Here is a 15,849-nt window from a genome sequence, read left to right as displayed (position 1 = left end):
ACATGGCTTTTCATATACTTCTGTTTTAACAGAGTAAGCATTTCCCTTCCTTGGGCTTCAGTGGTAATTACAACATCAGTGACCTCTGGTGCTGGACAATATTCTGTACTGCTCTCACTCGTCTTCTCACGGTAAATTTAGGTAAGATCCTCCTCAAGTGTCCCTGCAATGCCTTGGTGTCTTGTTAAGGATTTGTAATGCTATGGATTTTTATGGAAATTCAACCAATTAAACAGCAGTTTAATTGCATAGTAAATATTTGTTTATATTTAAATCACTGCCTATCAACTTGAGAGATTTATGGCATTAAGCGGTAGCAGCATATGTGTTGCCTTCTGTTGGAGAAATAACGAAGGCAAGTTGGGTGGTTTTTCTTTTTGCACAGCATTTCCTAATAGGAGACATTTACAAAAGAAGGGCCTGAATAAGTGCTTTGAATTTCAAGGCAATGTACTGATTGTGCCAGAACAGTTTCAGGTAGAAGTTTTGTTTATTTCATTTATTCATGCAAGTTCTCAGTATACAAAGACTGTGAGTTCAGTAAGAGCATCGGTCAGAGCTCTGTACACTTAGGGTTGTATCTTGAGTTGTCCTTTGGAAGTTAGAGAGTTCAGACATGTAAAACTCAGTGCACACATTAATAGCTAGATGCAAGGGTGCGTTCAGTCCCTTCGAATCCTGCCACTGCCTTTTGCCACCTGAATAAAATGTGAAGCTCCATCTGCATTCCTGTTTCTGTTTTGTCTGGGTTGAGGAGTTTGAGGTTGTGAAAATGGTCACTGCAACAAACCATGTGTTAGAGAAGCTGAGTGAATAACGAACACATCATGACTCAGACTGCTTCAGTTCTGGTCAGAGGCCCAGAGCTGATCAGAACTGTGGGCCTGTATCAGCTGGGGATCCACCTTACAGAACACTTCTTTGAGGGCAGGCGTCTGTAGATGTTCTAAGATGGGGCTGCTGACGAGAGCTTTCAAAAAATAGTGCAGCAAGTCTTTCATGTACTGATTGCTAATCCTCACAGAAGAACTGGCAACGTGCAGGAGAAATTGACACAAAGCTGTAAGTCAATAGCAGTTGATATCCCCTTTGATGTTAATGGGTGCCTGTACTGTCTGCTGCTAAACACTGGTGAAAATAGTTGAGTTGGAGACAAGACCAAACTGTAGTCATCAGCTTTTTCATAAAGAATGGTAGCTGTGACCTGGACCTGTCTTTTCTTGGCTAATGTCATATTAACATAAGCAGCAGTAGATAACATTTTCTAGGTTGCACATACAGATTCAGGGACGTTTCCTGTAGGTGAAAAAAAAATGTGTAAGAACAAGATTGTAAGTATTAAAAATAGCACCAGGTTACAGGTGGTGTAAACATACATCAGACAAAATGCAGGCATGTTACTTATAACTGGCTACAAGGTAATAAAGGCCCTTCTGGTTCTCCTGGATTTACATCTCCACAAGATCTGATGTGGAGCTTCTCAAAAAGACATGCGTCAGTCTGTTGGCTGTTGTCCTTTTTGTTCCTCCTGAAGTTAATTTGGAATTGAACTGGTAGAAAAGCACATCTGGAGCAACAAACAAGTCTAAATTTGCATTTTGGGATTCAAATTTAAAAAAAAAAAAAAAAAGAGCACACAGTGTATTGTGCTTTCTATAAGTATATATTGTTTGCACAAGAATTAAATGGCAGCATTACGTGAATCAAGGGATATTAACAAACTGTGCCTCATAGTATTTTTAGACCAAAAAGCATTGTACCAAATGTCTTCTCCAGCTTTTTCAAGAGTTTATATCAAATCTTTTTATGTGATGTATCTAAATAATTTACAAAGGAATAAAACTGGGATGAATTTTCATTGACGAATTGTTCTGAGTAAAAGTTTGTTGCAGAAATATTCTTGGAGATTAATCAAATGCAGTACATGGAGAACATTTACCTCTTAAGCAACGTGCTCCTGAAGTGACTGGCAAAATATGACTGTAGTGGGAAAAACAGTAATATATTAATTATCATTTGCTTTAAAACGTGCTTTGGATTCTGTTGAATAATTTTAACGTTGTATAATCAGAGTTAAAAATCTTTGTATCGTAGATTGTCTTTGTAATAATTTTGGGGAGGGGAATTTAGAACTGCACCGTTTTGTCTGACTGGCTCCTGGTCCGAGATTTCTAAAGTAAACAAAGTATTCTGTTGTGTGAATTATAGAGTAAGGAAAACTAATGCAGAAAACGCCAGTAAAAGGTGTGTTTAAAAGTTCTTAAATAAGGGTTAGTACATTTTTATCACTTCTTTTTTCATTGCTCAAAACAGTAGATCTAAACTGTAGAATATGCCTTCAGCATCTATTCTGCATGATTTGTCAGCATCCTGTGCTTACAGGTATGTGTAGTCGTGCCCAGTGCCAAACCTCTCCAAGGAAAGCAGGTTTAAGTATTGCCTTAAGCCACACACAAGGGCCTGATGTAATGAACATAGGACATTGAGGATGTGTTTGTGTAGTTTGAGTTACAGCAGATGAACCATGGTAGATTTGTTAAGCATAGGTTCTTTCCTTCCTAATTAGTACTGCAGTGATCACAGGATGTGGATGCTGCTTATAGGAGAATGTGAAAGAAATCTTTAGGTAATGATTCGGTATGTAATTAACAGGAGGTTTATAAAGAGATGGAAAATAACATGAACAGTAATTGTTTAACTTCTAGGAGGGTAAGAGGAGGCTCAAGCATGTTGGTGAGGAGAACAAAAACTAGTGCTGCGTTGGAACTGGCTGAGGAAAGGAGACAGAAAGAGCTGGATGAATGCTATGGAACGACTGTAAGAGGGAGGGGACAAAAGTCCTCAGGAAAGGCAAATAAAAAGGCTGAATCAGGTCAGCAGAAAGCAGTGGAGAGAAGATTGTGGAGGAGACAGTCAAAGATGGATGGGATTAAAGTCCCATTTCCCAAAGTCCACCAAATCCTATTGCTGCCAGCAGTGGCTTTGAAATCCAACACAGCGTCTCAGCTTCCTTTGGTCTGCATGGGCAGGATGGAAGGTACAGAAGTCATCAGTTACTTTGCTAGTTTGAGAAAGTTCTTGAGCATAGTTTGTGATTTGAAGGTTCTGATTCATCAGCTGTTGTCAATGAATGCAGCAGCAGCAGCAAGTTATTGGAAGTGTTTCCTTTGCTTTATAAAAAAAATCCAGAAAGCTGGGCATGAAAGGCCTGTGTGAAAGGAAGCAGTTCAGGTCACAAAGCCAAGTAAGTATTCAGAACTGGGAAAATGCTGTGACTGAGATGACCTATGGAACATCCATTTCCTCTCCACTGTAAATACATACACTGCTATGAGACAGCTTTAGTTGCAGGTTCACAATCTTTCAGTTCAGATGATGTGTCATCCTTAATGAGTAACTACTGAGTGTTTTGTTTTTCTGTGATGTTACCTGGATTTGTGTGTTAGTCCACATTTTGCTTTCTGTTGGGAAGACAGAAGTTTTCTGTTTTGGGATAAACTATTTGGTCCATGAGAAAAGAGTTTGGAATTAGACCCATTTTGCAGATGGGTATATGAAATGTAGAAGCAAAACTTTAAAGTTTATTCTACATTTCTTTCAACTAATTTGGTACATGGGAGACTCCACTGATCTTTGTTCTGACTTATAGTACATCTGTTGTATCCATCAGTTGCCCAGGAAATAACAGTTGAGAATAAATGGTATTGTTGAAGGTAAGAGAATGAAAAAGATCCCAGTGTTGGATCAAGGAGCAGTCTAGGGCAGGTGCTGTCTTGGGCACTGACCATTGATAGGTGCTCAAAGCAGGGGGTACAAGTGTTTCCCCTGAATCCTTTCCTAGATTTGATTTGCCAGTTAAAAGAGAAGTGAGAGGAGTCCTATAGCAAAGAACTCTTTAAAGAGCATAAATTAAATTTCTACTCTTAATTGACCTGGAGAGGATGAGTGCATGAGGCAGGAAGACTACCTGCATTAAAGAGCTGAACATAAGTAGCATGAGTACCAATTCCCATGCAAAATGCCATTTGTAAAAAATGTGTTGTTGTTGATAATTACATTTTCAGCACTGTAACAGGGTAGCGAAACAGTCTAATGAAGACAACCTTTTATGCCTTTTCCCACAACATTTTCCTTCATTTGCTCCAACTTCACACCTCTGAAACAGACAAGGCGATGGTGTTGCACAGGTAACCCCAACACAGTCCAGATTTATTTCTGTGACGGCTTCATCCTGTATACTGAGTATGTAGGAGGTAGAAAAAACAGCATTTAATCATAAAAGATCCTGGTTTAAATGAAATACGTGCATGGGAGAGTCTGACTTACTGTTGCAGCCTTAAATCTAACATTTTCAAACTGTTGAGTCTTGATATCTTAGGTGAGTGTTGTTCTGTGCTGCTGAGCGAATGGTGCCTGACCAGCAGAAGAAACAAAAACAAAAGGAGGAAGGTGTGAAATGCAGAGACATGCCAGTCTCAGTTACAAGTTGTTTGGGACCAACTACTTGTCATTTATTTACATCTCATTTAAAAATATACGTGTGTCAAATGTCGGATTTCTCTTCTTGTAGTGCTGATGAAAGTTCAGTGATGTCAGTGATATTTTATTGTGAAAGCTTAAGAGACTGACCCTCCTGGAACAATGGTGTGAATATGATGGGATCCTGTTCTGTTTTTTGTTTCTTTTCCTGTAGGTGAAGATGAGAATGAGTTTAAGAATTTCATGCTGCCCCTCACCGTTTCATTTGAGAGTATAGCTCAGATGCTCAACAACAGTTTAGAACAAGAAGAGGCAAAGGTAGGTTTATTTCAGTTACAGGGAAATAAATTATTGATGGAAAAGACTTATGGTAGGGCAACTGTTCAGCCACAGATTGTCATCTCAGCTCTCTTTCTGTCTGTTGAAATGTATATACCTGTATATTGATATATTAATACTTGTATGCATATGTGGATAATGAAGTATGTAGGCAGTGGAGATACAAAGGCCATGAATGACTGTCATGAAAGAAACTTTGTACAAATATTTGATAAAGACTTTGGGATTTTCAGTGCTTTATGGATCAAGTGACCTCGTTTGAGTTCCATTTGTAATCAGAGGGGAAATGTTAATTCATTGACAGTTCATCTGTTTCACACTTCCCTTTTCTACACAGTATCCTATTGTGTTTATTAACATATCTATTAGGGATATAAGGAGACATATTGTAACACACTTGATAAAACACTGCTGCTTTAAAGTTGTTTTTTTTTTTTTAAACAAGAATTTATTATATAAATCAAGACTTTATTAAATGGCTGGGCATATATGTATAAATAGGAACTGGTCTTGAAGTATTGCACCCTTAAACTGAACAAAGTGATTAGGATAACTGATAGCTAAATAAGGTTTTTATGTGCCTGTGGGAGCCATATTAGGATTGATTTGACAAGTCAGTTCAGCTGTGGCAACAGTCATAATATCTAACACAACATTATGTTTTATTAGTAAAATCCTTAAGTGCAGCAAGCTGTTTGTGTCAAAACAACAGTATATTTTAGGGAAGAAAAAGACTTGCTAGATGCAAGCTGCATCATCAGGAATGATAATATATTAGGGAGCTATTGCATTAAAGAGAGCCCCTTCCACTGCCACTGAATAAATAGTTACCGGTGCAGGCTGGAGCCTTGCTTCAGCCACACAGGGTAAATTGGAAGGCACCCTCACAGCAGTCCACTATTTGGAAACAGTTTACAAAATAATGGAAAATTAAACAGACATCATCGTTTCCATCCACTTCTTCTTGTAAGAAAATGAACAGATACCCGAGAAATATTTATCCAATGATTTATCTGCAGAGCATATCAGGCATTAAGAGAGGATGCACAGTTCACAGGAACCACTTGAGCTGAGCTGCTGTCTTTTAAAAATAAGGCTTGATATTATTTCTGCGTATCCTTAATTTTGTTTATGTATTTAGTTTTAGTGTCTTTTTGTTTGTGACATGCAGGCAGTTAAACTATTTGGGGTTCATCTTTTATATTTTGAAGTCATTAATTCAAACAGTTGGAACGAAGAGGTCACTGGATATCGTTCTCCTTTCTGCAGGAGGCAGCATTTACCTTGTGTGAGAATTCCATTTGTTAAAAGAATTCTGCTGCTGTCCTGCCCGGTTTGTTAGGAACCATCTCAGCAGAGAAATTTTAATGGAGTGCCAGTGATATATTCCTAAACTAGCAAGTTCTTAACGACCCTGGAAAGTGACTGCTTGATTACACTTTAACGGTATTTGCAAATAAAATCACAAGTAATTAAGGGGAAATCTCCAGGCTTTTGAGCAAGTTTGATGCATGATAACTGCCTGATTCAGCTTCATCTAGAGTAATGCTGTGTAGACAAGAGCTACTGAGATCAATAGCAACATAATGATAGTGGCAGAATTAAGTGAGTAACCTGAGAACTGTGTCTTCAAAATGCATGCAGCTGCCACAAGCCAGGGCCACACAGTGCACTCCGTGCTTCCGTCCTAAATGTTCATCAAAAGACGCCCTGCAGGAAAATGGAGTTAGATGCTCTTTATTGCTGATCGTGTCTCTTGCCACATTTATCAGGGAAATTGGATTAGCAGTTGGCAGCTGCAGGTAGACAAGGTTCTGCAGTGATTAAATATGCAGCTTGGCTGCATTTGTTGTGACAGACCTTTAGTAAATTCTACTGTAAGCACCATCTGTCTAATTTGTATAAAGAAAACTTGGTGCTTTAAGCTACTGATAAAGGACTAAATCTGTTGCTTTATCATAAACAAAACTTTTGCTCTAAATTCTCTTAAATGTAATTTATTGGGTTAAAGCTATTTTTCTATCACGATGGATAAATAATACATGCAAAAGTGCTTTCAGGTACTTCATTTCCCAAGTACTGAGAACAAAAACAGTTCAGTTCTTCAATAAAATGCTTAGTATTCCACTCCACAGGGAGATGACACTGCTAAAATATCACTATGAAAATGGTCCAGGACTGCCAAATTCATTTAATTTGTGGTTTTTACTAGGACTTTCTAACTGGCTAGGGTTTTTGTTTAGTATTTCTGAACTGCACCATTGAAAAGCAGTCACAGCACGGGAGCTCTTTCTTTTTAAGATACATTTGTAATCGTTCAGGCTGCACGCAGAACATATGTTTAGGTTTCTGTTCTGGTGAGATCAAACGTAATTGAAGATGGCTTAAGTGACTGTGCGTCGCTTTTTTTCCTCTCCTAGTTCCTTCTTCCCGTTCTGGTATTGATACAAAAGAAGTCCAACATTAAAACAGAGGTGATTTTCTCCTAAGAATTTTGGGGTTTCTCGTGCCAACCCGGTGAGGTAATGCACTGACCGGGCAGCCCGAATCTCAGGCGTACTTTGTTTAGAGCTGTGACATCATCAGGTTTGATAGAAATGGGTGGAAAAAAAACATCTGAGGAAAAAGCAGTTAAATAGCAACATGCTATCTTTAGCCGGTTTGTAGAAACTCCATGCTGTTAAATTATTTAAAATCCTTGATTTTCAGCTTGCACACATTAAAAGTTTTCACACTAAGTGCCAAATGTTGCAAACAGCACTTTAACAGAATGATTTTGCTTTGATCCCTGTAGCAGTTCCTGAATAATTTATCACAGGTTATTGCCTTAATTCTGGAGAGGGATAGAGCAATAAAGGCAGATGAAAACACTCCAGTTGAAACACCTTGGGGCCTGCTCATTCCTCTGACACGGCTCTTTTGTTGGAACTATTTAGAGGTTATTAAGACGTGTCTCCAGAATTAAGAGTATGCTGTAAGGATGAAGACAGCCATCTTAATTCTAAAGACAAAGCGCAATGACCCTTCACCTTTTTTTTTCCTTTGTTGTTATTATATAGTAGAATTATGAGGGTAATATTATAGCTGCACCCAGTAGTGCCACTATGGTTAAGGGTCTGTCAGACTTTCCATTACAAACCCTGTTTTGGGGGTGGGTGCCGTGAGGAATCTCATCCCTGCTCAATTGCTGAAGTCAGGCACTGGGCACATGCTGGCACGTCAGGGTGGTGGCTCTGAAAGCATTTACATGTTCATTTCTTTCCTTTTAAAAGCCTGCTGAAGGGGCTCAGCCGGGACTTTGAACCAAAACGCTGCAGTTGTAAAAACTGGTTTGATTTAACGCTCGAGGAAGAATATTTTAAAACTGAAATTTGATCAAAATTGTTTTGTTCGTAGGAAAATCAGTGTGTAAGTCTGCGTACCGCTGACGAGATCTGTTCACTGTGTGTCTTGTATTTGTTGTAGTTTGCTTCTCATCTTACTTGTTTTGCAGCTACCAGTGCTGCTATCTGCTCTCCCTTTGCCTCAGAAGCGGCTGGTTGTAGTTGGGATGAAGCAGTGTCTTCATGTGCCATTCAGATTGCTCTGTTAAGCTTGCAAGGCACTTTCAATCCCCTGAGATGACAGCCTGAAAGGAGACGTATCAGTGTTGCTGTTTGCCTCTAATAAGTTTTGTGCACGTGGATGCTATTTGAAAAATCATAGTAGACCAGTAAATGTAAAAAACCTAAATGTCTTGGGAATTGGATGGTTTTGGTGAGGCCCTGGCCTGGTTTTTATTGTTGTTGGTTTGTTGGTTTTTTGCTAATGTGACTTCAGCATCTATGGAATCCGGAGTGGTTTTTGCTCCAACTGAAGTTTCAAGATACTTGTTAGCAGCAACATAAATGGAGCAGGATTTATCTTGGGATTCTGTAGCACTGCATACAGGCTGCTCAAATCCTCAGCTGTCAGAGGTCCTTTTTTATTAAGTTGAGTTCTGATTCAGAGCATCTAAACTAAACCACTGAGTACTCTGGAATTGTATGGGACAAGAGCATTAACAATTGTGCTGCTTTCTAGATTGAGGCAATTTATCAAGAATTATATTAATTATATATATATATTATATATATAATTAATTGTAATATTATAATTAATGGTGTGGGCCTCTTAATACCGATATCGATGCTGAAAGCAGAGTAGGCACGTTATGGGGATACACTGGGTTGGTTGCATTCATCTAGGCCATGTTCTAGAGACCGCAGTAAGATGGCGAGTTCAACGTCAAGCAAAGGCCAGTTCTTGTCTTTCTAGGGGCTGTAGCTCTCCTTCTTCCTTGCATCAGCCTTTACTTCGTGCAGTATTCCGTACCACATTTTATTTTATTTTATTGTGCTAGTATGGGCAAGAGAACCCAAATCATTCTGGGAGATTTCCACCTCCTCGTGTATTGTTGCGTCTTTGTATCCCTTTGGATAGAAGTGTAAAGCATTGCTGCCTTGTTCTTTTCATTCTTTATGGTTTGGCTGCCGTGTCTGCTGCAGAGTTACTTTCTGTGTGGGCAAAACAGTGCACAAAGTATGAAAATGCAGATAAATATAAGGATGAAGTTACGATTTTATGTCATATCTTCTCGGTATTGAACACTTCCTCTCTAGTGATTTCAGAGTCCCATTAAAGTTAATGAGAGTTGAGACCTCTGAGCATCTTGAAAGTTCAGGCCATTAGAATGCACAACAGAAGGGAAGTGCAAATATTAAAATACTCCTAGCAACCTCACTGCTGTTTCAGAGAGGACTCAATTTATCCTCAGATAAATCTACGTGTATGGCATCCAAGTCAATTGGACTAATGTGTCTGCGTAGGAAAAGCAGAAACTAGCCCTTGTGTAAGATTACGTGCAGCAGTTTAACAAGGCATCAGCCGTAATTTGCTCTTTGTGTAATCAATTAGAATTAACACGTGAATCTTACCTTTTACATTTCTCAACTCTGTCGATATTACGGTATTATCATTGAGTGCAGTTTTGAAAACTCTCTTTGAAAAGAGAACTCCTGGCTGTTTTGTTGCCGTGCTTCTGTGATCTTTTAACCAGGCTCTGCAGTGCTGTGGGCTTCATAATGGAAAAAAGAAATCCCTACAAACCCCACCTGCCACGCATGGATTACATTTATTAGTACTAATTCACTATCAAAAAAGAATATCTGTTTAACTCCAGTCAAAAAATGTGCTTATGTTGTGAAAATACTTCTCATTCGCTAACGTTTTTTGGTATTTCTATTAATTATCGTGAAAAACCCTTTTAATAGGGGCTAATTATCTACATGTAGTTTTGTCTGCCTTTGAGCTGAAAAGGTTCTGAAGCCACTATTCATTAAAGGGAAAAAAATCTCAGAATTAATGTTAGTATGGATAGAGATTCACTTGGTCCCCTGTAAATAAACATCAGTGCTTCTTGAAGAAGCCTATTTTGGAAAATGACTTTAAAAAAAAAAAAGTTAAAATAACAGTGCAATGAGAATCTCAGTATAACCTTAAATGCAGCTCGTTATGACTACCAATTAGTCTTAGACCTCATTTTAAAATATTACAGGCTTAAATTAACATTTTATTGTTATTGCTACTTTAAATATATTAATACAGGAAGTACTTTTAAACTTAATGCACTGTATTGGAGCATTGTTTTAATTTGCATTATTCATTAGTATGGTATATTGAATAACCAAAAGCATTTTCTGAGCATTGTGCAAATGTTCTCGCTGTCAAAGTTGTGGAAATCTTGTTTGTTGAAAGAGCCTTAGTGTTTTTTATTTAAAAAAAAAAAGTATTTGAGCAAGGCATTTAAACTAATGAATCAAAATCAGATATGTGGTCATTATTGGCTGATTATTACTCCATCTGCTCTGTGCTAACGTGAAAATCAATTACTGTGTCTCCTTCCCACTGACAGCGTATGTTGATCGGGCTGGCAAGAGATCTTCGAGGGATTGCCTTTGCACTAAACACAAAGACCAGCTACACCATGCTGTTTGACTGGATGTATCCTTATTACACTATGACAATACCAGCTCTGTGCACAGAGGGATACCAGGCCCCTTGCATTAGTTTAATAGTATGGCACAGTGGGGAAGAGGAAACAAAGCTAAATGAACTAATGTGTAATCAGCTAAAATTACAGCACAATGGCAACCATGCAGTTAACTGGGAAAGACCACAGAGAGGTCACTTTTTTTGTTGTGTCACACTCCTAATCTGGAAAACACATCCAAATGGTTTCTGTCCCTGCTTAAATCCATGATGTTTTTGTAAAGAGAAGGCTGTGTCTTAAAGCACAACGTACCTGTGATTGTTTTAACATCAGAAGTGCTTTAGAAAAAATCCTGTACAAGTGCAATCTGGGGGGATTTCTCTCTGGTATGAATCATGTCTTTAATTTAGTCAGTTACTGTCTATTTATGTCAACTCTATTAATATCACAACACCTGCAGTCTTCCTCATCAGAAGAAAATGGACTTCTGAAACCAAAATCCGAATGTTTAGGCTGCAGCTTTCTTGGATAAATGATGATAACGCAGCTCTGTTTGCTTTCAGTATTGTACGTATCTTTGTACCAACAATAATAATTCTCGTGGGTATTTCCCAAGTACTTAGAGAAATGTTTTGTATTTTCATAAATACGAAGGCGTAATTCTTTGTAGGCACAGTCATATTAGAAAAAAAATACTGCAAAATGCGGTGAAGCAACTGCAGCTATTGGCTTTATAATTTAGATCTCAAAGCTGTGGAAGTTAATTATGTTTATTCTATGAACAGAAAAAATAATGTGCAAGTATAGCTGCATGTTTTATTAGAAACGTTTCAGTTAAATAATGAACATTTTCTATTTGCTAATCTTTTTTTCTTTTTCTTTTTCTTTTTTTTTTTTAGCAAAAAAAGAGTGCATTCTGAGAAATGGTGACTAGGACATCATCCTGAAAGGATGACAGGGCTGTAGAACTGAGCCTGATACGATCTGATAAACATCCTTGTATAGTGGGCAGAAGGATTGTGATGACCATTCAGATAAGCCCTATTTAAGACCTTAACAAGCTAGCAATGACTCTGTCCATGTGCAGGCTCTGCTTGCATGACGCAGCTTGCAGAAAGAAAAAAATCCAAAACAGAAGGCAATATAATCTTTTTTTTTTTTTTTTTTTCCTTTAAAATCAATGGAAAGCATCACTTAATTTCAGATTTAGAGAACTGGAGGAAAAAAAAAAACAACAAACCACTGAAGCCAGTCTGTGAATTAGCATCTCATTTTCTAGTGAGCACCATTGGGGTACGTTTAACTTCATTAGTACTGCTTGTGCTTATGTTACTCTAAAACATAATAATATAGTCTGGAGGATGTGTAAAAGTAGATCAGTATTGTTTCAATTCCAGACTCATTTTACTTTGTTTTTCCTGGTACAGCACAAGTTTCACAGAGCTCTGTGCTAAACTGGAGAGCTCCAGCTATAAAGAGAGGGAGAGGAGAGACTTACCTCCTCTGCATTTGAAAGAAATGGATTCATCCATGGAGGAGGGTTTTTTTTCTGCAAGGATTCAGGATACGTAACCCTCAGGATCCTTTCCTGTAGGAATTAAAAATACATGTATTAATTTCATTTTATAAATTAAGTTCATTTCAGATAAACAAAACCAGCCTTAAACTTTTGGATTTCATGAATCTATATTAAGAGCACAGATAGACTAAAATGAGTCTTTGTGGCATTTGAAGCTTCAGCTTTCCCAGGTACCTTTCCCTTGCACAGGTTCAGAATATCTTTCCTTACCACCTTTGGCCATAGGGACAGCTGTGTGCTTCTGAGCAGTGGCTTTCACCTCAGCTGGGTCCAGTTTCATCCAGGTGTTGATCCAAAGCATTATAGCAGAATAAGTTGCTGTTATCTCAGCTCCTCTGTGCTGTAAAAGCAGCAGAAAGAGAAACTGCAAAGAGGAGGGAGGGTCAGCATCTGATTGTGTCGTGTTATGTTTAAGTATCTTTTGATTAGTATATTTCTTGTTTCAAATATTGTGTCAGGAAATGTAAAATTGCCTTAAATTCTAAAGGCAAGCTGTTTTTCAAAGCAGATTTTAATTCTGTACTATTTGAAACTTTAGTCTTTTAATATTAAAAACTGCCGGTACAGGATATTATGCACAATACGTTTTATTTACTTGCATTTGTTCAGTCAATAAATAATAAGGATAGGCAGGAAATAAAAGTGTGAGCTTTTAATACCGTGAGATCATTCTGTACTGAAGAAGCACAGAAGCAGTTGTTTATGAATCACTGACAGCAGAATTTTCCGAGGAAATATTTTGGGTCTACTCCCTCTGTTACCAATGAATCACTCGTAGTGTTTGCTCAGGTGAGAGATTCCTCTCTTTTTTTTTTTTATGATCCAAGCGTTTAGGATTTAACTTCTCTCCAGTAGATGGCAAAAATGAGCAAAAATAATTCCTTTCAAGTTCTTTCAGTCTCAAAAGGCGGGGAGGGGGGATGCCACCCCTGTATCCTCTATTTTACCATTATGACGGAGTTATTAGGATCGTGCTTTAGAGGTGAATCGTCAGGTATGCTCAAGCTGCACTAGGTTGCCAAGTAGGGCTGTTATGTAGCAGGCTTGCTTATACTAATTGAGTTTCTGTAGCAAATCAGGCTTCTTGGAAAAAGGCCAAAGGCTTTTCATAATTGTATTGACAAGAAAATGAATATGATAAATGGTGTTCATTCAGCTGAGACAAGATTTATAGTTTTCCTCTGGCAAGGGACGAAGAGAAAATACTTACAATAATAGTGAAATTTGTTTTAAAGTTGTGTTAGGTGATCTCAAACAAAAACTGGATTAAAGTATTTCAAAATATTTTAAGCGGTTTTAGGTGTTGTGTGTAGCACCTTCCTGAAGAATCCCAGTAATGAAAGGTCACAGAACCACAGAATGGCTTATGCTGGAAGAGACAGCAAGCTCCAGTGCCTGCTGTGGGCAGGGCTGTCCCCCAGTACATCAGGCTGCCCAGGAGATGAAGGAAAACATCACACAAACCAGCAAAGAGAATAAAAAAACCTGGATATGAAAGTCATTTGTTCTTCCCCAAACACTGATGTGTCAAGCTGTCAGTGATTCCAGTACCACAGCTTGGAAAGTTCTTGTCTTTTATAATTGCAACACGTGGGTGCTGTAATTTGTAGGCCAGTCTTGAACTTGAATGTACAGCCGTTCTGGCCTCAAGAAATGAAAATAGTCAAAGTCTGGTTTTCTTAATGGTTATGATGATTGTCTTTGTGTATTTCATTCTGTTTCTTGCTTTAAGACTGCCTGGACAAGATTCTGAATGTTTAATGTGTTTCTTCCTGCTAATGTGAGACCGCAGTCTCAGGTCCTTGGTCCTGCAGTCCGATAAAGCCATGGCGATTTGGTTCTGAGTTGAGGGCGATATCCACGTTTCTGTACTTCCAGTCAGTATTTCTTACAGTCAGGTGGTAACTTAGAGGCAGTCTTGCTCTGTTCCTCCCAGTTGATTCTCAGTATTTTATGACTTCTGATGCCTGTAAAAGAAAAAGGTTGCAAGAATTAGGCTACTGGGTTGAGTCAGAGTTGCAGTGTGCTGGATAGCACAGGGTGTGTGTGCATGAGCACATGAAATTGTTGAGAATTGTCCTGATAAAGATGGAGATATCTATACAGAGAGAGCCATGTAGCCGTGAAGGTGATGGAAATGATCTGTCCTGGAGGAGTTTCACCTAGGAGTCCTTTAGGGGTTGTGGTTGACCTTGATGAGGTATGCTTCTTTAGGTCTTTTTTCCAAATCTCTTTACCAAATTGTTATTGTTACATATCTATCCAAATCTGTTTGATGTTTTTTAACAAAATAAAGGCATTTACAGCCCAAAGTTGGCCTCTTCAAAAGTATTTTTTTAAAGAACTGAAATTTTAGGTTTAAATGTTTTAGGGATTCAGAATTTGAAGGAGACCACTAAACTACTGTAGAGATGAAGGTTTTCTAAACACATTTTCCCATAAAACAAGGCTATACACAATCTATAACGTGTGTGTAATAGGTGCTATTGCCAATTGCATTGATTGAAACCTTAGCATTATTCCTTGCAGTTTGCATTCTTTTCAGCTTGAACAATAAAGCTGGAAAGGTTACATTTGTGAATTAGCCAGATTCCTTGAAGTTTGTGGTTAAAATACTTAAAAGTACCGTTGTCTTTAAAACTGATTTCTTCTACTTCATTGTTGTTGTTTGTTGTTTTTTAATAGCAAATTGCTGAAGCCTTTCCATTGACCCTAGCACTTACAAAACGCACCTATGGTTTCCAGATTTTCCTTGACAATTAATGTGAGCTTAATGCTTGAGCTTGCGAATTGGGATAGTTAATCATATTGGATGTGTTAGCAGCCTGTGATAAATACTGCTCGCTCATCTTTTCGTTGTAGGATTTGGCTGTCAGGTTACTCTGCTTTCTGTTTCCTACCCCACAAAATTCCTTTTACCACCTTCCTTTCGTGGATGTGGGCAGGCTGAAAAGGAAGTTTGGCTTTGGAATCGCTCAGTTCAGTCTGTACCCTGTGTAACGCTGCCCTGTTTTGAGTATATTCACCATCCTGTCGTAGAGAGTGAGCGCTGTAAGTCCATCACAGGAAACAGTGGAACTGGCTTTCGTGACATTACAAAGCTGAGAGGTGATGTGGGCCATCTGTGCCCTCTGAGAATATTTTAGGCAAATAGGATTTGGATTTAAATCCATAGTACTGAGTAATTCTCCTTGGTACGTTTAGCTCCAGTTTGACTTAAGATGTAAAGAACCCTCTAAAGGGCAGCAAGGGTATATTCCACATCACCCTCTTCTGCTATATAGAGATTGTGCCTACAGTGCCTCGAGCAGCTGGCAGCAAAAAGGCACCAGTCTTTAGGAGCCTCAGACAGACAGCAGCAGCCAGAATGCCTTCCATCTGTCTGCACAGTGCTGTCGTTCATCAGCTGTTCATCATGTGTGACGGCTTGGCCTGCTCCAGA

At 38.5% G+C, this 15,849-nt stretch overlaps 1 protein-coding gene across 1 annotated transcript in view; it reads left to right on the top strand.

The window, feature by feature from the left end:
• RANBP17 (RAN binding protein 17) overlaps positions 1–15,849 on the top strand; it is a gene marked incomplete at both ends in the record, with an annotated part of 146,294 nt that overhangs the window by 88,864 nt on the left and 41,581 nt on the right. The window contains 3 exon segments of the mRNA XM_079542626.1: positions 33–141; positions 4,694–4,797; positions 10,751–10,839. Of these exon segments, the coding sequence (XP_079398752.1) occupies positions 33–141; positions 4,694–4,797; positions 10,751–10,839 (302 nt within the window).

The sequence above is a fragment of the Tetrao urogallus genome (assembly GCF_951394365.1).
Source record: "Tetrao urogallus genome assembly, chromosome: 14".
Classification (NCBI taxonomy): domain Eukaryota; kingdom Metazoa; phylum Chordata; class Aves; order Galliformes; family Phasianidae; genus Tetrao; species Tetrao urogallus.
Note: the sequence above shows the minus strand (reverse complement) of the source record. Positions and strands in the feature narration are given on the sequence as shown.